General features: G+C 48.4%; 1 protein-coding gene across 1 annotated transcript; it reads right to left on the bottom strand.

Annotated features, from left to right (window-relative positions):
- Positions 1-27,579, bottom strand: CTC1 (CST telomere replication complex component 1). The gene is made up of 24 exons (XM_054163332.1): positions 27,518-27,579; positions 27,296-27,444; positions 24,089-24,335; positions 21,983-22,179; positions 20,242-20,386; positions 19,557-19,859; positions 19,190-19,318; positions 18,631-18,857; positions 9,285-9,459; positions 7,398-7,598; positions 7,057-7,183; positions 6,743-6,857; positions 5,958-6,417; positions 5,509-5,598; positions 5,093-5,236; positions 4,733-4,803; positions 3,859-3,968; positions 3,397-3,562; positions 3,081-3,167; positions 2,839-2,998; positions 2,285-2,349; positions 1,858-2,020; positions 1,601-1,727; positions 1-679 (listed from the first exon to the last, which is right to left on the bottom strand). The coding sequence occupies exons 1-24, from the start codon at positions 27,536-27,538 to the stop codon at positions 528-530; spliced, it is 3,831 nt and encodes a 1,276-aa protein (XP_054019307.1). The 5' UTR covers positions 27,539-27,579; the 3' UTR covers positions 1-527.

The raw sequence follows: 27,579 nt of genomic DNA, 5'->3' as shown, positions 1-27,579 counted from the left end.
AAGGTTTGGTTTCCAAACAGTGACTTTTTCACCTTCCTCCTCAGCTGGCTTAGGACCACCAGCCCTTGTGGCAACTCTTCAGTCTCACAGGAAGACAGTGGATGATCTGCCAAATGCCTGGCTCTGCTTCACAAACCAAGGATCTATGCTCTGCCCTGAAAGTAAACCCCAATACTAAACCAGACATGGTGTCATTTAAACTGAGTTGTAATAGCTTTATTTAGTAGATACTACCACATAAAATACACACACTGTGTGCCCTGGGCCCAAAGCAATCCCTGTCATGTAGGAAATAACCAAACATCTCCGTGTCAAAATGTAGCCCAGTCTCCCTGCTGGCAATGGTGCAGAATGACCATTCAGAGTTCCACCAGTCACAGCAGCTTCTTGCTGGCACCCTTTCCCCTGTGGTCACAGGCTGGTGGGTGCTCCTACAGGAAAGGAGGTTAAACAAAAAGCTCCCAATTCCAGGAGGTATTTCCCTAATTCCTCTCGTGCTGGGAGAGATGTTAGGCAGTGGCTCCCCCTCAGCAGCGACTTGATGTCCTGCTCATCCTCTGGCTGCTCAAGATGTTGTGTTTCACTTCCTCCACATTCAGGCACAGCAGGCTTGGTCGAGGTCTCATTTGTGACACAAATTCCACTTCACTGCACCGAAAATTTCTTAGCTGCAGTGGAGCTGAAGGGGAAAGATAGAACCCATCAGAACTCAGCACAGGCTCCTGCTCTCTCCTAGCACACAGCTGTAGGTGTTCCTGGGGGAGGGAAGGCCTTGCAGCAGCTGCTTGGCATCTGCTAAACCTCAGAGGACAGAATGATTAATGAATCCAGGATGTAAGCTGATGAAGGCATTTGGCCAGCATCCCTCCAGCTTAAGGGAGACAGCCATTCTCTGCTGTGAAATGCTGCAAACTGTGCTGCTGACAGGGCTGATGTGTTGGGCTTCATATCTTTTCTCATTATCAGCAAACTGGCCTTATAGGCAGCATTATATGATATCCAAAAGAGGTTTCCACAGCAGAGCATCCTCCAGGGAGCTCAACAAATCAAGCCCTGCAGCACCTGGACACATACTCAAGTGCTAGTGTTAGCACAAGCAGCCAACATCCCCTTAATGCAGCAACTGTGCGCTTGTGGCAGCTTGAGCTCAGGTATCAGCATCCATGAAGTCAAAACCTCTTTGCCACTTTAAATTCTGTAGAAATGGTGAGGATTTCCAGGCTGAGTCTCCCAACCCTGCCTAAAGTCAAAACCCACTTGATTTGAGAGGCCTGCACAGTAGCTGTGTCTGGCCAGAATCCCATGGGAACCATGCTCTTTAAAACACCTCTGTGCTGCTGAGTAATGTAGAAAAATGTTGCTGCAGATAGTGATTTTCACAATACTGTTTCTGTATTTTCCTGAGTGTGGGTCTGCTAAGAAATAGAATACAGAATTAACCAGGTTGGAAAAGACCTTTGAGCTCCACACTACAGAACCCACAATTCAGAGATCTCGCTGTGTGCACAGTGAGGGCAGCTCTCCTTCCCCGCTCCAGCGAGACAGCTTCTCCCTTCCTTCCCCCACTGAGTATGAGAAAAGCCAACAGTGCTTTGCTCACCAGGCTGCAGGATCCTGGAGGGCTTCCTGTCCAGGCTGAAATCCAGCAGGATAGGGCGACAGATAAGAGGGCTCCTGCACAGGCTCCTTAGGTAGCAAGCAACGAGATCCTCAGGTTCCTCTGCACACTGAGGAAGCAAAGGGTGTGTTTCCAGTGAATGTGAAGAAGGCAGGGAGCTATTGGACCTACTGGATCACCCACAGCAAAGGAAAATCCAGCCCAGCATGCTGCGATTGCTACTGGAACAACTCACTCACCCCCGTGCCAGTAGCTTCCCCGTGCTGAATGGACACACTGCCCCTTCTCTGCACACACTTCAGCAGAGCTTCCCACTCGAGAATGCTCAGGCCCAGGATCGCTGCCACATGCTGGTTCCTGCACAGCACCAAAGCTTCACCTGTTCCGTCCTCCACCAGCACCCTATGGAGAGAGCAGGCAGATCAGGACGCAGAGGGAGGTCAGGACAATGCCCCTGGCTCCCTCACGAGGGTCACATCCCAACAATGAATCTCAGGAAAGGGAGAGGGGGGTTTGCTCACGTCCAGGAAGACAAGACAATTCTGACTTCTATATCTGCTACTCTGTCTACATCCTATCCTTGATCTGATTTCCCCCCTCACCTCTGTGGTGTAATTTGTTCCCTCCTGTCCACCTCTTCCCATACCCAGTCTCTGCAGTGCTTACCGTGCACTGGCCTGCCTCACTCCTGTGTGTGATGGACATGCTGGACTGTGCCGAGTGCACCTGCCCTGGAGGAAGAGGGAAGTTACAGATATGTATAGGTGGGTATGAGAGAGAGAGAGAGAAGGGGAAAGGCTACTGCTTCTTTTTACCCTCCCCTAATCAACCATACCAAGAGTTAAAAGAACTTCACAGCACTTCTGGTAAGTGTCTTGGGTGAAGTTTATATGGGAAGAAAAATCACCGGCTACAAGGTGCTGAACCCCCAACAGCAATGAAGATGGGAAAAGCAGAGCATTAACAGAGTAGTAATCTGCCCTTCCATGCTCTCATTTCACCTCCAGTCCTAGATCCAGCCTGACAGGTATCACACATGCATTTCTAATCAGTTGTCACTTTGACCCCTTTCTAATAGACACATTCTTTTCAGGCACTGGAAAAAGAGGTTTTGGATTTGGGACAGGAACTCGTATGTCTTCTACATGGTAGCATGGGATCTATCAGAGTAGAAAATCTGCAAGGCTCCTCACAAATTATCTCTGTGGAAGCTTGAATACCTCTTTGAAGATGCTGTTGCAAAGTGAGCAAACCCATTGTATGGACAGAACCAGTACACAGGACAGGTGGCATAAAATCTGTGCCCGGGGTAGGCTCTGCAGGTGAGGCTGCAAGCTGGACAGGAATACGAATGAGGGGGGTGAGGCTTCCCTTGCAGGCCTGGAAGAAATAGCAATGTGACAAGCTTGGACCATAGGAACTTCTCTTGTTTCTCTAAGGTGGGAACAGACCCTGGGCTCACCTGGAAGAAAGATGTAGGTAAGAAGCTGGCAGAGATATGATGCTCACACAGCTGGAGGCAATGTAGGTGCAATAAACATTATGGAATCTGCAATACGAAAGAGTAAATGTCAGATAGAGCTCCTAGAAACCAAACTGCTCAGTTTTCTTGGGATGGCTGGGTGGGAAAATAATTTGTAGTAAGGGACTGGGAGACACAAAAGCATGGAAAAGGGATGAGGAATGTCCACATGAGAGAAAGGATGCAGAATTAGTTTCAAAGACAGCAAGAGGGCTCTGAGCTGTGGCCTACATCAAGGCTCTAAAGACAGGGGTACCTTGAGATTTTACGTTCCAAGTTCTGGAAGAGGATCTTGGCTCCAGGTAGCAAACCCCAGAGATGCTGCAGATAGGTGGAAGCAATGTAGATGTCCATCAAAACATGGGAGTCTGAAGCAACTGAGACACTGAGCTTCACGCTGTGATCGCTGGCTAGTAGTCTCCCTATGGCGGCACAAAACCACACACACCGTGAGCTCACTCACTGAGCTGGACCTGCTAGAGGTGTTTTTCCCTCCCATCACATCAGATTTTCCAAGTGTAGTATTCTCATTCCAATCCCCAAGACACATGGCAGTGTACAGCCTCCCAGCCCTCTGGCATGCAATAGGATGCAGCATCTTGGCATAGTTCCACTGTTCACAGATACAGGAGCTCCTTTAGCCAAGTGCACGGTCTCTCTGAAACAGGAGGAAGCAAGAATCAACCTGTTGTTGCCTTGCAGGCTGTCACAATCTTACCCTTCTGCTTTTGGAGGCCAGCAGTCACACATGGCTTCTCATTCTTGGAAGAAGCACACAAGGTCCTCTCCACTATCTCACCAGCAAAAGAAACAAGAGAACCTCTGAAACTGAAAGCAGACCAGGATTTCTGTCCAGCCTGAAGACAAAGGGAGAAGCAGGCTGCCTGACTTCAAGACTGCCACAAAGGACACTGTGGAGTGCTGCTGCTTGAGCCTGGTTTCAGGGGAACCTGCTCTTGAGCAACTGAATCTGGATTGAGGGCAGCTTGCTGCAGCCTACCCCAACCAGGGACAAGAGTTGCCTTTAACCCACTTGCTGTTTCTTGCAGTGAAGAAGGGAGAGGCAGTGCAGCCTTCCTTTCTGCTTAACTTGTAACTCCTTTTCTTAGTTAGAGGAAGAGGCCAGCCCAATAAAAACTCAGTTTTCTGAGTGAAGACTTCATTGTGCATGCACACCACCTCACATTGAACATGCCTTGAAGAGAAATGCTTCTGACCCTCGGATCTGAGCAAGTTACACTCAAACAATCAAAAAGCAACAGAAGTATCACATGTTTAGGTGCACTTTCCTTGCACTTCCCTAGCTCCACTTCTGACAGGAATTTAGAAGAGACCTTTGGGAATTGGTCTACACCAGCAGGAGCTCAATTTTTTTCTGGACACCATTTTGCAGCCTTGTCACCTGAAATCCCTTTAGCTTTGATACATGGGATGGGGGCAATCTGCTCTGCTTGCACCTGGAAAGATTTCCAAGCTAGATTCCTACAGCAGATAATTCATCACTGTTCAACATGGTGCTGCCTCCAAGAAAGGTCACCATAGACCCATCTCCTAAGACACAATGACATGCAGTTTGGGGCAGTCCAACGTACCTGTTGCTAAGTATTTCTGGAATGGAGGAAATTCTCTGGTCCATGCCTGTCAGCACTGATCTGGCTGCCAGCTAGAAGTGGGGGGAGACACGGCCTCAGGAGGATTGCAGTTTAAAGCTGTTCCAAGCCAGAGCAGTGAAGACATACTCTGCATGCTTAAGAGCTACGTCAAGCAACTGATGCTTCCTCCTCAGATTAGTTCTGAGCCAGGAAAATGTGAAGCCCAGCAGCAGTCTCTGACAGAGCTTAGAGCAGAACAGTCTCATCAACAAGATATGCTGTGTTGATCATTTTCTGAGCTAGTTCTGAAGAGATGTACAAGTCTCCTGTGAAAGCCTGAAGCAATAAGGCACTGCATACCTGGTGCTCAGTCAGTCTGGAGATCCATGTCTCATGCTTTAAGTGCCAAGTATCTTGGACAAGCAGGCACATGGGGCAGGATGACCTGCTGAGGAACTTTGGTGGCACAGATGGAAGAGAGAGCTTGTCAAACACTTCCAAGTCCTGAGAGAAGAGCAGTAAGGTAAGAAAGAAGCCTATTAAAGGATGGAGACAAAAGCTATACAGGGAAAGGAAGGGCAGGAGTTTAAAGTGGTTTAAAGAAAAACAAAAACTCCACTGAACTCAGAGCTATGAGAATTTCAGCCAAAGAACTGAAGCAGTTCCTTGGCAATCTGGATGGGAATTCAAAGCCTCCAAAAAAGCTTAGTCACCCTTTGACTCCTCAACTCCCCCACACAGTTAAAGATTCCAAGAGGAAACAGCCTCTCTCTTACCGAGCAGCAGGGCACAATGAAGCGATACAGCCCATCCCGGTGCAGGAATGGATACCATTGTAGAGACTTCCCCATGAAGAGCAGCAGTGCCTGGCAGGGGAGGAGAGGGAAGAGAGGGAAAAGGTGATGAGAAACAATAGAGAAAAGGTAGTAAATGAAAAACACAGCAAGATGAGAGCAAGCCCAGCAGAGGATGTCTTGACTGAGAAAGAAGGTTATCGAGGTTATCCTCTCTTAAGAAGGTAACATTTACAGGAAGGTGACAGAGAGATGACTCCCTTGAAGAAGCACAAAGAGGTTGCCTGCATAAACATGCATCTGTATCCAACACAAAAATCACTTTCCCAAGGATTTGGAATCTAGATGCTTAATTATCACACAGACTCCCTGAGGAGCCAGCTCCCAGCCTTACCAACCCCCACATGCCCCAAAGCTGCCTTCTGCCTCACTTCTTGCCGTGTCATGCCCTCTCCTCCCTCACAGCTGGTCTCCTCCAGCTCTGCTAGAGCCTCAGTTTCTCCGAGGTGGCTCCAGAGCCGAGGTCTGCCCAGCCACAGCACTGTGGCTTGGAAACTGTGCTGCAGCTTCTGTCCTCCTCCATCCTCTGTGGAGAGTTGGTAGTTGCGTAACATCAGACCCTCCTTCTGGGTAACAACGAACAGGCGAGACACGCAGCCTGCTCCTCCAGGGCCGCTCTGGCCCCCCTGACAGTTCTCAGCTCGGAGACTTTCTGGCTTAGGATCCTCCAATTTCAGCACTTTTGCCTCTGGGATTTCCAGCTCAGATGTTAAGCTGCCATCATCCTTCTTGCTCAAAGAGGAGCTGTTTCCACTCCTGAGGCCTTTCTGGATTTTTTCTTCAGCAGCATGGAGAACTTGAACATCCTCAAAGTAGAACTGCACATAAACACTGAAACGACAAATGGCAGCAGTGAAACTCCCTGTACCTGACACATGGCTCTCCCAAACAAAAACTCCTGGTGAGTGCCCCACAGGTACTCAGCAGGAGCAGCAGAAAGGGTGAAGGAGAGTGCAGCTGAACAGGCTGGGTGCATGCTGAACAAAATGGACATGGTAGGTTTATGGCTGATTACAACCTCCTTTTCTGACAATAGCACAGGGCAGTTGCTTTGGCACTGAAATACTACGCTGATAAGCAGTTTTACCATCACCCAGCATAGTTGTGGAACTGGAGGAGTGATGATTTTACTCGTGCCCTGAATAAAGGGACTCACCTGGTTTTTTTCTCCCTCACATACTCCAGATTTGCCAGGTGCTCCCAGGAGGGGAAATCAGTCTGAAGGAATCTCTCCACTACGACCTGGTAGTTTTCCACCTGCAAAAGTGATCCTGCAAACACATCAGAGAAAGGAGCTGGGCTAATAAAGAGAGAACATAAAAGCAGTAAGCTCAGTTTCTTCATTTCAAGGTCACAAGGCCAATTAGTGACAGTTCAGCATCTCCATACAAAGTCTCCTCTTCTTTGTTTCAGAGCTGGATGGTAAAACAGAAAGCTCAGCACCCTCAAATTTTGCTCAGTGGTACATACCTTGGAGAGCTGTCTGAGCAAAGGGGCTACCATCCTTATGGCATATCACACAGGCAAGTGTGCTGCTCTTGTCTTGCAGCTGGAGGGAACCGCTTCTGGAGGAGACTCTCAGCACACCCAGTAGTATCTGCAACAGAAAGGAAGGCGCAGAGAGCATCAAACACTTCCCATCTCAGAAGGCCATAAATCAGCTCAAATTCAGCCTGTATTCAGTACACCACAGTGAGAAAAGCAGTGTCATTCCCTAACATGGGAACAGGCATGCATCAGACAGGGTGCTGGAAGGCATGGGGAGAACTGGGAACTCTGAGCCCAGACAGTAAAGGGGATAAAGCACTCACCAGTCGGGGCTGGAAACATCCTGGTGAGAATGTGCAGTAGGACCAGGCCAGTGCGCGATTCAGCTCTTGGGTGCCCATGTGCTGAGCCTCCAAGGGGGAGAGCAGCTGTGATGGGCTGAAGCCTTCCCAGCTCTTCTGTTCTGCCAAATGGCAAAGTGCTGACAGAGATGGGGCCTGGCATGGGGGGTTGAGGGGCAAATACTAAGAAGAGTGAATGAAAAGAAAGAAAGAAAGAATTAATCAGTGAAGTTCCTTCCCAGAAGCTAAACAGGAAACAGCTTGCAGAGAATAGGATAGCCTAGACTAGATTAGGATAGCCTAGACTAGATTAGGATAGCCTAGACTAGATTAGGATAGCCTAGACTAGAATAGCATAGCATAGACTAGAATAGCATAGACTAGATTAGGATAGCATAGACTAGGATAGCATAGACTAGCATAGCATAGACTAGATTAGAATAGCATAGACTAGATTAGAATAGCATAGACTAGATTAGGATAGCATAGACTAGAATAGCATAGACTAGATTAGGATAACATAGACTAGATTAGGATAGCATAGACTAGAATAGCATAGACTAGATTAGGATAGCATAGACTAGATTAGAATAGCATAGACTAGATTAGAATAGCATAGACTAGATTAGGATAGCATAGACTAGATTAGGATAGCATAGACTAGAATAGCATAGACTAGATTAGAATAGCATAGACTAGATTAGAATAGCATAGACTAGATTAGGATAGCATAGACTAGAATAGCATAGACTAGATTAGGATAGCATAGACTAGATTAGAATAGCATAGACTAGATTAGAATAGCATAGACTAGATTAGGATAGCATAGACTAGATTAGAATAGCATAGACTAGATTAGGATAGCATAGACTAGAATAGCATAGACTAGATTAGAATAGCATAGACTAGATTAGAATAGCATAGACTAGATTAGGATAGCATAGACTAGATTAGAATAGCATAGACTAGATTAGAATAGCATAGACTAGATTAGAATAGCATAGACTAGATTAGGATAGCATAGACTAGAATAGCATAGACTAGATTAGAATAGCATAGACTAGATTAGAATAGCATAGACTAGATTAGGATAGCATAGACTAGAATAGCATAGACTAGATTAGGATAGCATAGACTAGATTAGAATAGCATAGACTAGATTAGAATAGCATAGACTAGATTAGGATAGCATAGACTAGAATAGCATAGACTAGATTAGAATAGCATAGACTAGATTAGAATAGCATAGACTAGATTAGAATAGCATAGACTAGATTAGAATAGCATAGACTAGATTAGAATAGCATAGACTAGATTAGAATAGCATAGACTAGATTAGAATAGCATAGACTAGATTAGAATAGCATAGACTAGCATAGCATAGCATAGCATAGACTAGCATAGCATAGCATAGCATAGACTAGCATAGCATAGCATAGCATAGACTAGCATAGCATAGACCAGGTTAGAAGAGACCTTCAAGATCATTGCGTCCAGGCTATCATCCAACACCACCTAATCAACTAAACCATGGCACCAAGCACCCCATCAAGTCTCCTCCTGAACACCTCCAGTGATGGTGACTCCACCACCTCCCCAGGCAGCACATTCCAATGGGCAATCACTCTCTCTGTGTAGAACTTCTTCCTAACCTCCAGCCTAAACCTCCCCTGGCACAGCTTGAGACTGTGTCCTCTTGTTCTGGTGCTGCTTGCCTAGGAGAAGAGACCAACCTCCGCCTGTCTACAACCTCCCTTGAGGTAGCTGTAGAGAGCAATAAGGTCACCCCTGAGCCTCCTCTTCTCCAGGCTAAGCAACCCCAGCTCCCTCAGCCTCTCCTCACAGGGGTTGTGCAGAGCATTTACTCACCTTCTGCAGGGGACACTGGTGTGTTTTCCCTAGAATTTCATCATAAATATCTCTTGCTTGCTCTCCAGCTGGCACCACAGCTTGCAGGAGGGGCTCAAGAAACTTCTCAGCAGCTCCTGGGCGTCTGTGCCTAGAGCCAAGCAGCAGTCGAAGGCGCCCAAAGAAACAAGAAAATCTGGGGGAAAAAAGAATCCCAATAATGAACAGCTTCAGCAGTCCTCCCTTGGGAGTGAGCTTCCATCTCAGCCCCTGGGCTCGCTCGGCGGCACCAGCCGCACGCGCCCCCGCGCTCTTTGGTCAGTAGGTCCCGTGGCCAGGGATGGGCAGGGTGGTGACTCATAGCAATAATTCCTTCCAAAAATCAGTGTTGACCCAGACTGGGGTGGAACACGAGCAGGTAGGTGTGCAGGCATCTGGCTGCAGAGAGTGCTGGAGCCTGGCCCTTCAGATGCAGGGTAGTGGGGACAACTCCTGCATTTAGGTGTGAGCAGATCGACTATCTGCTTAACCTGGTGGCCAGACTGAAGGACGAAGCTGCTAGACTAAGAGCTGTAAGGGAATGTGTGGAGGGTTGAGAGAAGGCCTAGCTCTCCCTCCCCCACAGAGAAAGAGAGCACAGCTAGCCCAGTTGGAGAAGCAAAGCTATATTCACAAGCAATATGGAATGCAGGTTGTATATATCACAGTATCACAGTATCACAGTAACTAAGGTTGGAAGAGACCCCAAGGATCATCAAGTCCAACCTGTCCCAACAGACCTCACGACTAGACCATGGCACCAAGTGCCACGTCCAATCTCCCCTTGAACACCTCCAGGGATGGCGACTCCACCACCTCCCTGGGCAGCACATCCCAATGACGAATGACTCGCTCAGTGAAGAACTTTTTCCTCACCTCGAGTCTAAACCTCCCCTGGCACAACTTGAGACTGTGTCCCCTTGTTCTGGTGCTGCTTGCCTGGGAGAAGAGACCAACCCCCTCCTGTCTACAACCACCTTTCAGGTAGTTGTAGAGGGCAATGAGGTTGCCTCTGATCCTTCTCTTCTCCAGGCTAAGCAACCCCAGCTCCCTCAGCCTCTCCTCACAGGGCTGTGCTCAAGGCCTCTCCCCAGCCTTGTTGCCCTTCTCTGGACACCTTCAAGTGTCTCGATGTCCTTCCTAAACTGAGGGGCCCAGAACTGGACACAGTACTCAAGGTATACAGTATTTTAGAATACACATACAGAAATACACAGCAAAGAAGCTAATCAGAACAAAACTCCCTCCTCTGGACAGAGGAGGGCTCCCCCCCTGTGCCCCCTCTCTCCCCCTACCCCACTTTTTCCCCAAAAAGGGTTAGAGAGAGAAAAGGCAGTTATTAAGGAGGAAAATTCTTATTAGGCTTCAAAGTGCATGCAGGATTAATGCTTCTCTGGTATTCAAGGTCAAAACTCCAGCTAGCTGCTCAGAAGCAGACAGGCTGGAAAGGGATAACAGAGTGGAACTGAGAAAGATTCCAACTGCACTAAAACTTGAAGTTGCATTCTACCAATCTACCAAGGAAATTCATTTAGACCTATCTTGTTTTCGTTGTTATTCTCAAACATTCAGCCAGAGTGCTCCAGCAAATGTCCCATTCTTAAAGGCACAGCCTCAAATGGTCACAGAATGTAGAAGGGAGATGAACTTGAGTCAGGCTGTGCAGGCTCCCCCAGCAGAGGCTGGCTATCCAAAAAGCAGAGGGGAATGGACGCAGGTTCCTCTCAAAAGATGCAAGGTTAAAGCTCCTTGCCTCCCATCACCTTCCCCACTGCCCTTGGAAAGCAAGTATGGGGCACTGGAGGTTGAGGGTGAGGGGATTCTGATGCTGGAAGACACACCATCTGGGGTTTGCCCTGAGGCTAAACAGCCTAAGGTTAAAAAGCCTTCCCCCGGCATCAGAACAAGAGGACACAGTCTCAAGCTGTGCCAGGGGAGGTTTAGGCTGGAGGTTAGGAAGAAATTCTACACAGAGAGAGTGATTGCCCATTGGAATGTGCTGCACAGGGAGGTGGTGAAGTCACCATCCCTGGAGCTGTTCAGGAGGAGACTTGATAGGGTGCTTGGTGCCATGGGTTAGTTGATTAGGTGGTGTTGGATGATAGGTTGGACTGGATGATCTCAAAGGTCTCTTCCAACCTGGTCTATTCAATTCAATGCAATGCAATTCTACCTAATTTCAGGATACTTTCTGCTTGTAAGGAGTGAATGTGCTGTGTGGGACAAGAACTAAGGAGAGCACAGAAAAAAACCTGTGGCAGTGTGAAAGTTGAGTCCTCCCACCACATAAGGCACAGCTAGACTCAGTCAGAGAGGTGAAGGGAAAGCTGTATTTTACAAGCAGAATGGAGTGCAATGAGTATATACACAACACACAGTATTTACAGTATCTACAGAAATATACAGGAAAGAATGTGACAGAGAAACACCCCCCTGAGGAGAATGCCCCCCAGGTTCCCCCAAAACCCCTCTCTCTCTTCCCCCCTTTCTTGTCCAAGGCTAATGGGATGGAAAAAGGGTTAAAAGAGAAATGGATGTTAAGGGAAATTTTGTTAGTGCAAAGCAGTTGCTAGAGAAGTTAGTTTTCTTATCTCAAAAGCTTCAATCCAAGGTCAGCAGCATGCACCCCAGCCAAGAACAGAAGAGAAAAGCAGAACAGAATGAACTTAGACTGAGTTCTTAAAGCCACATTTCTATTGCTCTATCAAGGAAATTTGTTTACAATTATCATAGAATCAGACAGGGTTGGAAGGGACCACAAGGATCATCCAGTTCCAACCCCCCTGCCATGGGCAGGGACACCCCACACTAGATCAGGCTGGCCACAGCCTCATCCAGCCTGGGCTTAAACACCTCCAGGGACGGGGCCCCAACCACCTCCCTGGACAACCCATTCCAGGGCTTCACCACTCTCATGGGGAAGAACTTCCTCCTCACCTCCAGCCTCAATCTCCCCACCGCCAGCTTCATTCCATTCCCCCTAGTCCTATCACTACCTGAGACCCTGAGAAGTCCCTCCCCAGCCTTCTTGTAGCCCCCTTCAGATACTGGAAGGCCACAGTGAGGTCACCTGGGAGCCTTCTCTTCTCCAGACTGAACAGCCCCAACTCCTTCAGTCTGTCCTCACAGGAGAGGTGCTCCAGCCCTCTGCTCATCCTCGTGGCCCTTCTCTGGACACCTTCCAGCACCTCCAGATCCCTCCTGTAATAGGGGCTTCAAAACTGGACACAGTACTCCGGGTGGGGTCTCAGCAGAGCTGAGCAGAGGGGGAGAATCACCTCCCTTGCCCTGCTGGCCACACTTCTCTTGCTGCAGCCCAGGATCTGATTGGCTTTCTGGGCTGCAAGTGCTCACTGCTGGCTCATGTTGAGCTTCTCCTCCACCAGCACCCCCAGGTCCTTTTCTTCAGGGCTGCTCTCAAGCCAGTCCCTGCCCACCCTGTATCAGTGCTTGGGATTGCCCTGACTGAGATGTAGGACCTTGCATTTGGTCTGGTTGAACCTCATGAGGTTGTCATGGGCCCAGCTCTGCAGCCTGTCAAGGTCCCTCTGGATGGATCCCTTCCCTCCAGCTGTCTGCTGCACCACATCAGCAAACCTGCTGAGGGTGCACTCAATGCCACTGTCCATGTCATCAACTAACATGTTAAACAAGCCTGGTCCCAGTACTTATCCCTGAGGAACTCCACTTGTCCCTGGCCTCCACCTGGACATGGACCATTGATAGCCACCCTCTGGGTGTGGCCACCAGGCCAGTTCTTTATCCACTGAATGGTCCATCCATGGAACCCATCCTGCATGAGCTTGGAGACCAGGATGTGGTGCAGGACAGTGTTGAAAGCTTTGCTCAGGTCCAGGTCAATGATGTCAGTTGTTCTGCTTTCATCTATTAATGTTGTGACCTTGTCATAGAAGGCCACCAGGTTTGTCAGGCAGGATTTGCCCTTGGTGAAGCTGTGCTGATTGTGCCCAGTCACCTCTTCATTATTCTTCTGCCTTAGCAGTGTCTCCAGGAGGATCTGCTCCATGATCTTACCAGGCACAGAGGTGAGGCTGACTGGCCTATAGTTCCCTGGGTCATCCCTCATCTTCCTTCCTCATCCCTGCTTCAGATACAAAACCATGGCAATACTTATACCTCATATCTTCTGTTATGCAGAGGGTGAAACTCTGGTCAAGCTGTTAATTCTGTTCAGAGCTGAGCAGAGGGGGAGAATCCCCTCCCTTGCCCTGCTGGCCACACTTCTCTTGCTGCAGCCCAGGAGCTGATTGGCTTTCTGGGCTGCAAGTGCACACTGAGAGCTCATGTTGAGCTTCTCCTCCACCAGCACCCCCAAGTCTCTCTCCTCAGGGTTGCTTTCCAGCCAGTCCCTGCCCAGCCTGGATTTGTGCCTGGGATTGCTTCGACCTAGATGCAGGACCCTGCCCTTGGTCTTGTTGAAGCTCATGAGGTTGGCTTGTGCCCACCTCTCCAGCCTGTCCAGGTCCCTCTGGATGGATCCCTTCCCTCCAGGCCTGTCTGCTGCACCACACAGCTTGGTGTCATCAGCAAACCTGCTGAGGGTGCAGTCATTGCCACTGTCCATGACACCCACAAATTATCTTTGTTTTCCTTTCTTAGCCCTGAACATTTCAGCTAGAGAATTCTGTAGCTGTCCCTTTCTCAAAGGCACAGCCTGAAACTGTCACAAAAACATAAAGTGATTAAAAATAATAGGAACATATGGGCAATGCAGCTGGATGTCAGGCAAGCAGACAAGGAAAAAGAAAAGAGACAGGCCAAAATCCTGGAACTGGCCATAATGTTGAAATCTCCCCTAGAGTCATACAAACAGACCTCCAGGTGTCCTGGCTGAGCTTGCTATGGTTAATCATGTTAGGTCTACTTGGCTTGCTTTCTTTTACAGGATGGGGAAAAAACCCAAAGAAATCACACACACAAAAACAGTTTAAAAGTCACAAAGCAGAGACAACCATAGACTGCTCTTCTTCCAAGATTTTCCTCACATTAAGGTCGTTTGAGAGGTTTATCTCACTGCTTTTCATAGAGTCACTAAGGTTGGAAAAGACCTCAGAGATCAGCAAGTCCAACCTGTCACCCAACACCTCATGACTAACTAAATCATGGCACCAAGTGCCACATCCAATCCCCTCTTGAACACCTCCAGGGATGGTGACTCCACCACCTCCCTGGGCAGCACATTCCAATGGCCAATCTCTCTTTCTGCAAAGAATTTCTTCCTAACATCCAGCCTAAATCTCCCCTGCCACAGCTTGAGACTGTGTCTTCTTGTTCTAGTGCTGGTTGCCTGAGAGTAGAGACCAACCCCCACCTGACTACAACCTCTCTTCAGGTAGCTGTAGAGAGCAATGAGGTCTCCCCTGAGCCTCCTCTTCTCCAGGCTAAGCAACCCCAGCTCCCTCAGCCTCTCCTCACAGGGCTGTGCTCAAGGCCTCTCCCCAGCCTTGTTGCCCTTCTCTGGACACATTCAAATGTCTGAATACTAAATTGAGGGGCCCAGAACTGGACACAGGACTCAAGGTATGGCCTAGCCAGTTTTTGAATGCCTGGAAGTGATCATGCTGCCAGTCAAAACATGACTTACTAACAGAAAGTGAATTATAGTAATAGGAAAGCTAGCAGCTGACTCACTAAGCTAAGTGATCAAGCAACAGCATTCACTTTGAAAGAAAGTGAAAAAGCCACTAAGCCCTGAAACTTGCAGCTAGCATCGTGCCCTGGGCAAAACTGAACATTCCACAGTGCCAGCAAAGCACAGGAAGACTGAGAACTCCATCAACTGCCACTTGACTGTCAAAGATTACTTACACATGTTTTGGTTTGTAACCAAGGCAGCAGTTACAGTGATTAACCATAACTGTTCCAGAACAAACACAAACATCTTCACTAACAGAACACAGAAGTAAACCCAGAATCGGGCCCACAGTTGTCATGGCCAGAGAGTGCAGCTGTCAGGGAGAGGGGGAAGCCATCTGGAAGAGCCAGAGACAAGCATGTGTGGGAAAACCTAAGGCAGAGGCACTCAAATGAATGCTGACACTACTGGCAATACTTGGAATGTCCCAAAGTGCTATGCTGAGCAGTTGCTGCTGCTCCTGTGAGCAATGAGGACAAGGGCCTTCATAGAATCATAATGGATGGAAAGGACCTCTAAGTCCAACTGTCACCCCAACACCACCATGCCCACTACACCATGTCCCAGAGTGCCATATCTACATGTTTTTTTGAACACTTCCAAGGATGGGGACTCCACCAGTTCCCTGGGAGTCATTGTACTATCATCTGTGCTCTGGCTGTGGCAGCAGTTCCCAGCCCCAGGCTCAATGCCCACCTCGAACTGCCAAGCAAAGCAAGTTGGCAGGCCAGACACCCCTGCTACTCCTACCCTTCCATATTCCAGGACAGTATTTCCTAGGCAGGAGTATGTGAGCACATGCTCTGTAGTGCTGCAGCTTTCCATGAGCAGGAGCCTGCTGCATGTTGTTGGAAGTACAAAACAACGGAGAGACAAAACAGTGTTATTTATAAACATGCACAGCAAGCACAGGGGCTGGGGGAAGATCCAGTGCCCTGTGCTGCTATGTCACTGCTGTGTACTGTGAGGCTAATTAATCATAGAATCAGTAAGGTTGGAAAAGACCTCAGAGATCATCAAGTCCAACCTCTCACCCAACACCTCAGGACTAACTAAACCATGGCACCAAGTGCCACATCCAATCCCTTCTTGAACACCTCCAGGGATGGTGACTCCACCACCTCCCTGGGCAGCACATTCCAATGGCTAACAACTCTCTCTGGGAAGAACTTTCTCCTCACCTCCAGCCTAAACTTCCCCTGGCACAGCTTAATGCTGTGTCCTCTTGTTCTGGTGCTGGTTGCCTGGGAGAAGAGACCAACCCCCTCCTGGCTACAACCTCCCTTCAGGTAGTTGTAGACAGCAAGAAGGTCTCCCCTGAGCCTCCTCTTCTCCAGGCTAAGCAACCCCAGCTCCCTCAGCCTCTCCTCACAGGGCTGTGCTCAAGGCCTCTCCCCAGCCTTGTTGCCCTTCTCTGGACACGTTCAAGTGTCTCAATGTCCTTCTTAAATTGAGGAGCCCAGAACTGGACACAGGACTCAAAGTGTGGCCTAACCAGAGCTGAGTACAGGGGCAGAATGCCCTCCCTGCTCCTGCTGGCCACACTATTTGTGATGCAGGCCAGGATGCCATTGGCCTTCTTGGCCACCTAGGCACACTACTGGCTCATGTTTAGGTGGCTGTCAACCAGTAGCCCCAAGTCCCTTTCTGCCTGGCTGCTCTCCAGCCACTCAAACCCTTGTGCAGCCTTGAAGGCTTGTGTAACCTTGAAGCTAGGCCTGAACATCCTCCCCTTAACTTGAAAGGTAAACAGTGTTGGGAAAACACACAGCTGGGAATTACAAAGCTTTCCTTGACCTGGGAAGAGAGAAAAGGCATTCAAGCTCTGATGTGTATTCAATAAAGAGGCCAGCTATTGCTCTTGCAACATCTCTGAGGTGTCTCTGTGTGTTTTCTCTCCGTGCCAGCCTGGCATCCAACATGTCATTGAGAAGGATGGTCACTGGGAAGGAATGTGGATGGGACAGAGGCCTATCTTCCAATGAGTGGGCCTGGAGGCTCATTCCTACACTGATGTCCCACAAAAAGGCTTAAATGCTAGTAAACTGAACAGAATTAACAGCTTGACCAGAGTTTCACCCTCTGCATAACAGAAGATATGAGGTGTAAGTATTGCCATGGTTTTGTATCTGAAGCAGGGATGAGGAAGGAAGATGAGGGATGACCCAGGGAACTATAGGCCAGTCAGCCTCACCTCTGTGCCTGCTAAGATCATGGAGCAGATCCTCCTGGAGACACTGCTGAGGCAGAAGAATAATGAAGAGGTGACTGGGCACCATCAGCACACCTTCACCAAGGGCAAATCCTGCCTGACAAACCTGGTGGCCTTCTATGACAAGGTCACAACATTAATAGATGAAGGCAGAACAACTGACATCATTGACCTGGACCTGAGCAAAGCTTTCAACACTGTCCTGCACCACATCCTGGTCTCCAAGCTCATGCAGGATGGGTTCCATGGATGGACCATTCAGTGGATAAAGAACTGGCCTGGTGGCCACACCCAAAGGGTGGCTATCAATGGTCCATGTCCAGGTGGAGGTCAGGGACAAGTGGAGTTCCTCAGGGATAAGTACTGGGACCAGGCTTGTTTAACATGTTAGTTGATGACATGGACAGTGGCATTGAGTGCACCCTCAGCAGGTTTGCTGATGTGGTGCAGCAGACAGCTGGAGGGAAGGGATCCATCCAGAGGGACCTTGACAGGCTGCAGAGCTGGGCCCATGACAACCTCATGAGGTTCAACCAGACCAAATGCAAGGTCCTACATCTCAGTCAGGGCAATCCCAAGCACTGATACAGGGTGGGCAGGGACTGGCTGGAAAGCAGCCCTGAGGAGAGAGACTTGGGGGTGCTGGTGGAGGAGAAGCTCAACAGGAGCCTGCAGTGAGCACTTGCAGCCCAGAAAGCCAATCAGATCCTGGGCTGCAGCAAGAGAAGTGTGGCCAGCAGGTCAAGGGAGGGGATTCTCCCCCTCTGCTCAGCTCTGCTGAGACCCCACCTGGAGTACTGTGTCCAGTTCTGGAGCCCCTATTACAGGAGGGATCTGGAGGTGCTGGAAGGTGTCCAGAGAAGGGCCACAAGGATGATCAGAGGGCTGGAGCACCTCTCCTGTGAGGACAGACTGAAGGAGTTGGGGCTGTTCAGTCTGGAGAAGAGAAGGCTCCCAGGTGACCTCATTGTGGCCTTCCAGTATCTGAAGGGGGCTACAAGAAGGCTGGGGAGGGACTTCTCAGGATCTCAGGTAGTGCTAGGACTAGGGGGAATGGAATGAAGCTGGAGGTGGGGAGATTCAGACTGGATGTTAGGAAGAAGTTCTTCACCAGGAGGGTGGTAAGAGACTGGCACAGGTTGCCCAGGGAGGTGGTGGAAGCCTCATCCCTGGAGGTTTTTAAGGCCAGGCTGGATGTGGCTCTGAGCAACCTGATATAGTGTGAGGTGTCCCTGCCCATGGCAGGGGGGTTGGAACTGGATGATCCTTGAGGTGCCTTCCAACCCTAAGAATTCCCTGATTCTATGATTTTCCCACTTACTCAAGCCAGTAAACCAGAAGCAACTGCCACTGCTAGTAGTATCCAAGCACAGTGATTTTGGAACCTCTTTGTCTAAAAGGCAGCCAGGTAGCCTACTAAGCAGATATACCTAGCCTGACTTGAGAAGAACTGTCCTTACCTCTCCTCAAACACCTCCAGGAGGCTCACCAGCCAGAGGTAGACAGGCAGACCGAGGTTGTAGCGGAAAAGCACCTCTAAGTAGAGGTTTCCTGAGGAAGCTGGTGGCTGGTAGGGGGTGCTGAGCCTTGAGAAACTCTTCAGTTTGATGGTGCTCCTCAGGCAAGCACCAAGCACAACGTAAGGGAAGGATACCAGAGGCTTCTGCAGGATGTGGACGCCAATGAGCTGAGATACACAGACATACAGATTAAGAGAGACAGCTAGTCTGCCACTGTTCCCCAAACCCATCATCCCAAGCCAAATCCTTTGGCACTTCACTGGATTTTGTGTATAAACCACTGGGCACTGTATATAAACCCAATGGCACTGCTTAGGGAGGAATCAGATAATAATCATTTTGACACCCAGAACCAAGCCTAGACAGTAAGATCCTCAATTCTGTTCCAGAAACTTGCTGAAATGTTGCTGTAGTCTTCTGTTGACCCACATACTCAGGAGTCAAGCTCAGGGCCTGAGCCTTTTCCACTGAACTCCATGCCTCCTAAGTCTCAACTTACCTCCACACATGCTCCTGGTCGGAGTCCACGTGCAGAGTTCAAGAGCTGCAGGTAAGCAAGGCACAGACAGACTTTGTCATCCAGTAAAAAGAGACCAGCTTGGACATTGAGTATTTTGGTGACAGTTCCCTAAATGGAAAGCAAACAGGAAGTTAAAGGAATGTAGAGAGTCCCAGAACAGAAAAGACTCCTAGGCTGGAGCAATTAAGAAATTAATTCATAGTGAAGAGAAAACTTTGCAGGCCAGAAGCTGAAATCCTAGAGCATGAGTGGGTGAAGGGTGACAGGTTGGACTTGATGATCTTTGAGGTCTTTTCCAACCTTATTGATTCTATGGTTCTATAAGGCTAACCCCATGAATCCTTACCACATATGAGATGATCTTGGACTTTTTGGTTGATGTCGGCATCTCCTCTTCACTTCCCAGCTCCAAGGAGTCACCGAGCTGCTCATCAGACTCAAGGGAAGAAGACTCAGTGGATTCTCCTTGCCAAGCACTGTCCAGGGGCTGCTTCCCCACCTTCACTGCACAGTCAGGCAGAAGGCAGGAAGAAGCACCAGTGACGAACATCCTTTGCCCAGTTTTCTTCAGGCTGGACGTACTCAGGCCTGTTATTGTGTACCTGTGACCCAACTGGAGGACGTGATGCCAGGCCAGCTGGTTGGGATTCTGGAGCAGAGAAACCAAAAGTGGTATTCAGCATTTCCTGCTCTGGGAAAAATTCCTCCTGATCCAAACAACACCACCCAAAAAGACCCTTTCCTCTGAGAGGAATGTCTCATGTTCTCAGCAAAAGGGTGATAGCTGCAAGATGGTCAGAGACACTGCAGCTGCATGAGGGAGGGGGGCTGTATTTCTGCAGGGCACAGAACTAGACTTCTTACAAGGACCATTGTAGGTTGCATGGAATATTAAAAAACTAAATTAAAAGGCAGGAGTCAGCAGTAAAAGGAAGCACAAATCAAATGAGAAAGTCAGGGGCAAAGTTCAAAGAATTAATCAACTATCACATACAGATACAGTGAATGTCAGCAAAATTCCAAGGACCCACCTGCACTAGCACAGGGATACAAGTAGCTGAGGTGAAGCACTCCAGGAACAGAAAGAAGAATGTCTTGTGGTGAATATGAAGGAGAGACCCAAGTCTGGTCAATTCACCTGCCACTGTGAGATTTGATTTCCTCTTGCACGGAATCCTGAGGGGCAATTGAAGAAGCAAAGGAAATCAGGCATGAAAGAAGAACTCAAAAGTATCTCCAGAGCAAAACAAATTAACATGCAGCATGCACTTTCTAGATATACAGGGGCCAGCCAAGTAATAAAGATTAGCAGAGACGTTTTCAAAACAATATTTGGCTGCAAAACTCTAACTTTTATATACTAAATCCCTTTCACATTGGGAGAAGAGACCAACCCCCATCTGGCTACAACCTTCCTAACTCTAACTTTTATATACTAAATCCCTTTCACATTGGGAGAAGAGACCAACCCCCATTTGGCTACAACCTTCCTAACTCTAACTTTTATATACTAAATCCCTTTCACATTGGGAGAAGAGACCAACCCCCATCTGGCTACAACCTTCCTTAAGGCAGTTGTAGAGAGCAAGAAGTTCTCCCCTGAGCCTCCTCTTCTCCAGGCTAAACAACCCCAGCTCCCTCAGCCTCTCCTCACAGGGCTGTGCTTAAGGCCTCTCCCCAGCCTCGTTGCCCTTCTCTGGACACATTCAAGTGTCTCAGTATCCTTCAGAAAAACTCTTTATCCAACTCTTTATCTCAACCCAGAGGTTTTTTGAGTGTGTTACTCTCCCTCCCATCTGTGTGAGGAGAGAGGGGAGCTCGTGAGAGCGGGCTGTGTTAACACAGGACACAAACCAAATTAAGCCAAAAGGAAACTGAAAGGATCTGGAAGAGCCAGACTAAGGTCATTTTCTTGTTATTATCTACTTAGAATCATAGAATCAATAAGGTTGGAAAAGACCTCAGACATCATCAAGTCCAACCTATCACCCAACACCTCAGGACTAATCGTGGCTTCAAGTGCCACGTCCAATCCCCTCTTGAACACCTCTAAGGACAGTGACTCCACCACCTCCCTGGGAAGGTTTAGGATGGACAGTAGGAAAAAAATTTTCACAGAAAGTGTGGTCAGGCATTGGAATGTGCTGCCCAGGAAGGTGGTTGAGTCACTAACCCTGGATGTATTTAATGGTCATTTGGATGTGGTGCTTGGGGATATGGTTTAGGGGTGAACCTTGTAGACTAGGGTTATCAGTTGGACTTGAATTTGGTTATCATTATCTACTATTATTATCTACTATTATCTATTTGGTTGGTATTATCTACTTGTTATTATCTATCTTCAATTATCTACTCAAGAAGATCCAACATGATCACAGTATCACAGTATGATCTAGCACTCAGTCATGATCATGATCAACTACAGTAAGATTTGCAGTTCCACTGGCTGCATTTTCACACACTGTAAGTACTATTTCCACTGAAGACAACAGATACTCTTATCAGCTAACATTTAACTGGCACCTTTATCTTAGCATTCTGCTAAGAACTTGGCTGGTGGTGTATATTAATTTAATACTAGAAGCTAGAATTACCTTCAAGACTACTTCTGGCTCACTGTAGGCTCAAAAAGATTGCTAAAGTACATTTTAGCCTCTGAAAGTTGAATCATCACTTTGTTCTCATGTCCTTTCTGTAGTATCAAACTGCAACTGGAAACAAGTAAAATTTGTTTGACTTTGTCAAACCATGCCATAAAAACTAGGTGTTTACCTGGAAGCAAGCAGCGGCTCAGCTGATGCCGGGCAGGTAACTGGAATGCTGTCAGCTACGTCCTTTGGGGGATTTATCGGCACAGGATCCATCAGGATTTCTAAGTACCCTGTTGTGCTTTGGTCTGTCTGAGGTATATATGACCAGCTTGGGAAGAGGAACAGTGACTCCAGCCACTCCAGTGCAAAATGCAAGAGCTAAGACATGAACAAGACAAAAGCCTGAGAGGAGCTACATGTTTTCTCAGCACTGTTTGCAGCCTTCATTGCTCATTTTCCCCTGCATGCACATCACAAACTTGTTTTACTGCTGGGCTTCTTTACTAATTAAGTGCAATATTTTCTGCCCACTCTGGTATCTTGCATGGAGAACTTCTGTCACAGTATCATTATGGTTGGAAGAGACCTCAAAGATCATCAAGTCCAACCTGTCACCACAGACCTCATGACTAGACCATGGCACCAAGTGCCACGTCCAATCCCCTCTTGAACACCTCCAGGGATGGGGACTCCACCACCTCCCTGGGCAGCACATTCCAATGGCTAACAACTCTCTCTGGGAAGAACTTTCTCACCTCAAGCCTAAACTTCCCCTGGTGCAGCTTGAGACTGTGTCCTCTTGTTCTGGTGCTGCTTGCCTGGGAGAAGAGACCAACACCTTCCTGGCTACAGCCACCTTTCAGGTAGTTGTAGAGGGCAATGAGGTCTCCCCTGAGCTTCCTCTTTTCCAGCTCCCTCAGCCTCTCCTCATAGGGTTGTGCTCCAGACCTCTCCCCAGCCTTGTTGCCCTTCTCTGGCCACATTCAAGTGTCTCAATGTCCTTCTTAAACTGAGGGGCCCAGAACTGGACACAGGACTCAAGGTGTGGCCTAACCAATGCAGAGTACAGGGGCACAATGACTTCCCTGCTCCTGCTGGCCACACTATTCCTGATGCATGCCAGGGTGCCGTTGGCCTTCTTGGCCACCTAGCCACACTACTGGCTAATGTTTAGGCAGCTGTCAATCATCACCTCCAGGTCCCTCTCTGTTTGGCAGCTCTCCAGTCACTCTGACCCCAGCCTGTAGCTCTGCATGGGGTTGCCGTGGCCAAAGTGCAGCACCTGGCTCTTGGACTTGTTAAATGCCATTCCACTGGACTCTGCCCATCTGTCCAGTCGGTCAAGGTCCCTCTGCAGAGCCTTTCTACCCTCTAACTGACCAACATCTGCTCCCAACTTGGTGTCATCTGCAAATCTGCTGATGACTGTCTCAATCCCCTCATCCAGATCATCAATGAAGATGTTAAAAGAGGATGGGGCCCAGCACTGATCCCTGGGGCACACCACTGGTGCCTGGCCGCCAGCTGGCTGTGGCACCATTCACCACCACTCTCTGGGCTCAGCCTCCAGCCAGTTCCTAACCCAGCACTGTCCTTCCATGCAACTCTGGAACAGATTCCCTGGCCTCTACAGGCAGCGTTTTCTAGGTTCCAGTCACACCCTCTCAACTAGGTGATAATTAATTCACTGCAAGGCTTAGTTACTGTCTCACCTGCTTTCCTTTATCCTGTGTGTTCAGTTAGCAGTTTATACAAGTTTAACTTTTTCCTAATATTCCCCTCCTTGAAAAGGGCATTTTCATCACCACTCAAAGGGTTACCTCTTACCTAGACTCCCCTTGCAATGGCCTTCACAGGGTTTTTAATTCAACTGTCATGGAAGCTATTCTTTCCCAAAAGTAGATCACCAATGCACTACTGAATACCCAGTACAATTCTCCAAAAGGTTATTTCTGCTCCACTAGTTGGGATTCAATACATAGGTGCTAGTGCTGTAACCTGCAGGTCTCTCAGGATGCTTCATACTGTTGAGAATTTAACAGGGTGGTATATTAGTCTGTCTTTTTTTTTCCAGGCCAGTGCATTCACTATTCATTCGCCTAGCAATGACAAATGTGACATGTTCTACCCTCTCCTCAGGATGTGAACTTGGGGTTTCCCTGCCTATTACATAGATGTGTTGTTTCCCTTGCTACAGACTTTGGCACACCATTTGAAGCACTTGGTGGTCTGTGAGACTGCCCCAGAAATGGGAACAAACACAGAATCCCTCAGACTGAGGACATACCTCACATGGAATTGTCCCGGTATTGTCTTTCACATACAGGCAACCATCTACCAGTTTTCCTTTGCTCTCTTGCCTTCCTCCTGTTAGATAACCAACCAAGATCAGGTAAGTCCTTGGCAAAGCACTGTGCATGGGTAAAGAACCTTGTCCTTGACGAGCCCATTCTTTAAATTCATTAGTGCTCCAGGTCAGGTGGCTGCAGCATGGTGTGCACTGCTGATGCTGCAGCTCAGAGATGGAGATGAAACTGGGGGGAAAAAAGGGAAAAAAATATAGAAGGATGTAGGAAAAACTCTGTCAGCAGCACTTGAGGATTACAGTGATAACTTCAGAGTGGACAAAGCTTGGCTAAGTCAGAAGAGCCTTAGCTACTGGCATGTTCAGATGATACCGCACGGCAAGAACCAATTCATTCACTGGCAGGGATCAAAGACCTCTTTCAGCTCACTCAGCTTCTGTTCTGCTTAAGCATCCCCTCTGAAAACAGAGAGTCTTTGCTACTATGGTTACCTGAGCAGGCACACAGAAGAAAAAAGTCCAATAACTGTGAGGTAATAAAATGCAAAATGCTTCAAGCACATATGGGGGGAGGTGAGAGGGAAAAGAGTTACTAGTTCAGACATTTTCAGCTTGAATGGGAGACTGTGAGAAAACTACAATGGCTCAGTTTACACATCTGTAACAAACACAGGTAAATGCAGACTAATGACATCATTCAGTGCTAAAATTGCTGAACTGTAGTAAAAGCAAGGTTGAACAACTTCTAGTGTCGGTTCTGGAACAAATTTTCTCCCGCAGATAGCTTACACAATAAAAAGCTGAGAGACTGCAAGCCAATAATCTGAGACTGGGCCTTCATTTACAAGAACACAACCAAGTTAGTCCTAAATCCTTCCACCTGTCCCTTTGGCTTTGACAAGAGGGAGGAGAAGGAGGTGTAGCATCAAACCAACAACATGTGAAGCCAACTGTGCTTAGGCTGACCACAGTAGTGAACATGGAAGAACAAAGCAGCATCCTCAATAGATTATAAGCCTTTTCAGTGTTTATATGACCATGGCAGCAGTCATCACTGTTGTTTCTCCAGCATTTTGGCTCTCTGTGCTACAGAGCCAATTGAAGTCCTGTCTCCCTGTTAACATAATCTAGAAAAGAACAAATGACAAACTGGAACATGTCCAGGTGGGCCTTCAAAGCCTTCAGAGACAGAGACTCCACCAACTCTCTACACAGCCTGTTCAAGTGCTCTGCCACCCTCAAAGTAAAGAAGTTCCTTTTCATGTTTAGATGGAACTTCCTATGTTCAAGTTTATGCTCATCACCTCTTGTCCTGACACTGGGAACCACTGAGAAGACTCTGGCCCCTTCTTCCTGACATCCACCCCTTAGACATTTGTAAGCATTAATAAGATTCTTCCCCAGCTGCTTCTTCTCCAAGGTAGAGAACCTGGGTTCTCTTAACCCAGCTCTCTCAGCCTCTCCTCACATGAGATGTTCCAGTCTCCTAATCCTATTAGTGGCCCTGCACTTCACTCTCTCCAGGAGGAATCTGAGCAGAAAAAAAAGATCAGCTGGAAAGCACATGAGAAAAATGATGCATCCTCAGAGACACAGAGGCACTGGGAATAATTCTGGTATCTGTGATCTTCAAGAAGAACACAGTGCCGCTCACGTTTTCACCACGTGCTGACTGCTCTTTGGGAGAAACCAAAACTACAGCAGTACACTGCATCCTGGTTGTCACATAAAGAGAACTAACTGGACCCTCTTATGTTGCTCTAGAGCTTGATAATTAGCTGTGGACATAGTGTGCTGCAGACCACTGGCCTCAGAATCATTTTGACTGGAATAGACCTCCAAGATCATTGAGTCCAACTGTTATCTAACTTCACCAAGGCTGGTGCTAAACCATGTTCCTCAGCACCGTATCTCTGCAATGCTTAAACATCTCAAGGGATGGGGATTCAACCACCTCCCTAGGCAGCCTATTCTGCTGTTTGTAAACCCTTCCAGTGAAGACATTTCTTCTAACAGCCAAACTAAACTTCCCCCAAGGCTATTTCTTCTCATCCTGTCACTTGTTACTAGAGAGAAGAAACCAACCCCGACTTGGTTCCAGCCTCCTTTCAGGTAGCTGTAGAAAGCAAGGTCTTCCCTCAGCCTCTTCTTTTTCCAGAACAAACAATCCCAGTGCCTAATCTACTCCTCACAAGATTTGTTGGATCTGCTCCAGGACCTCCAAGTCTTTCTTGTCTTTTAGGGCTCTAAACCTGAACACATACAAGACAAATACCAACTGCTTGGAACTTGTTATGAATCCCACCTAAATATAAAACAAACTCTGGGCTAAACTTCATACAACACAGTCTAAAACAAAATCACAAAAGGCTTTGATAAGAACAGTTTAACTATTGTGAAAGACCTACCATCTATGTTTATAAACTGTTAGTATAAAGGCCACAAATCCCTAATCAATACCAGTTGACTTCTGTCCCCAAACCAGCTGTGCCAGGGGTTTTAACAGACAATCTCCTACCATAAGCAAGAGAGAGACCTTCTCATCTGCATCACTCTCAGCAAGTTGTGTGCTTTTCATAATGGTAAGCACCCAAACACCTTTTACCAGCTGCAGTAAGGACCACACTACCCTAGATTCCCCCCTTCTGAGAGTTCACAGAGGTAGTCATCTGCTGGCCAACAGCTTCTGAGACCATACACAGGACAGTCTGTGAGTGGACTAACAGGATCTCACTCGGGAAGCTGCCGTGCACAAGCTGTGCTGTACAGCAACTTGCTCTCAGCGTGATGCTCTGCTTTTGTTTACATATGCTACCTACCGCAGATTAGTGGATACGGTACTTAATCATTCCGCAAGAGCCAGCGGAGGCCCACAGAAGCCAAGAAAACGCGTGCGGTTACCCATCTCTGACAACATTCCTCCCACACCCAGCATCCGGAGTAAGTATCGCGCATGACGGAGCGGCGCCCGCCTGGCAGCCATGCGGAGCTGCCAGCTCCGCTCCCCCGGGCCAGTGCCGCAACCCTTCTCCGCGCGGCTCTGCGCGTGTGGCCTTCCCCCGGAGCCTGCCGTCCACGTGTGAGGGTCAAGCCTAGGCCCAAAGGGACTCCCCTCGCCCCGTCCCTTCATTCCGCTCCGTCCCTCCTCTTGAGTCCCATTCTCTCCTTCCCTCTACACCCCGCGGTCACCTGTAGCCGAGTGGCAGGTCCCCGCCACTTGCTTTCCGCAAGCTCTGCAGCACCGCATCCAGCGGCGGCGGCTCCGACTCGCCAGGCTCCTCCAGGGCAGGGAGTGCTCGGTGGACGAAGTCCCGAGCCGCCTGCAGCCAGCGTTGCTCCTAGGGAGAAGCAGAGAAACGGTGCTTCAGCGCCTTGTGACGGGAAGGACCCGGAAACCCCCAGGTCACTCACCGCCGCACTGGGCTCCGCCATGACAGCACCGGGCTGCGCAAGCCTCACGACATTACCATGGC

This window comes from Dryobates pubescens, chromosome 8, assembly GCF_014839835.1.
Source record: "Dryobates pubescens isolate bDryPub1 chromosome 8, bDryPub1.pri, whole genome shotgun sequence".
Lineage (NCBI taxonomy): Eukaryota > Metazoa > Chordata > Aves > Piciformes > Picidae > Dryobates > Dryobates pubescens.
This window is presented reverse-complemented; position numbering and strand designations above follow the sequence as displayed.

Excerpts from the sequence above, each read along its gene's own strand:
- CTC1 (XM_054163332.1), bottom strand. The coding sequence starts at position 27,538 with ATGGCGGAGCCCAGTGCGGCG. Across the intron at positions 19,860-20,241 it reads GTATCCCTGTGCTAGTGCAG|AATCCCAACCAGCTGGCCTG; the intron begins GTGGGTCCTTGG and ends TCTCTGCTCCAG. Across the intron at positions 6,418-6,742 it reads GTGAGGGAGAAAAAAACCAG|TGTTTATGTGCAGTTCTACT; the intron begins GTGAGTCCCTTT and ends TTGTCGTTTCAG.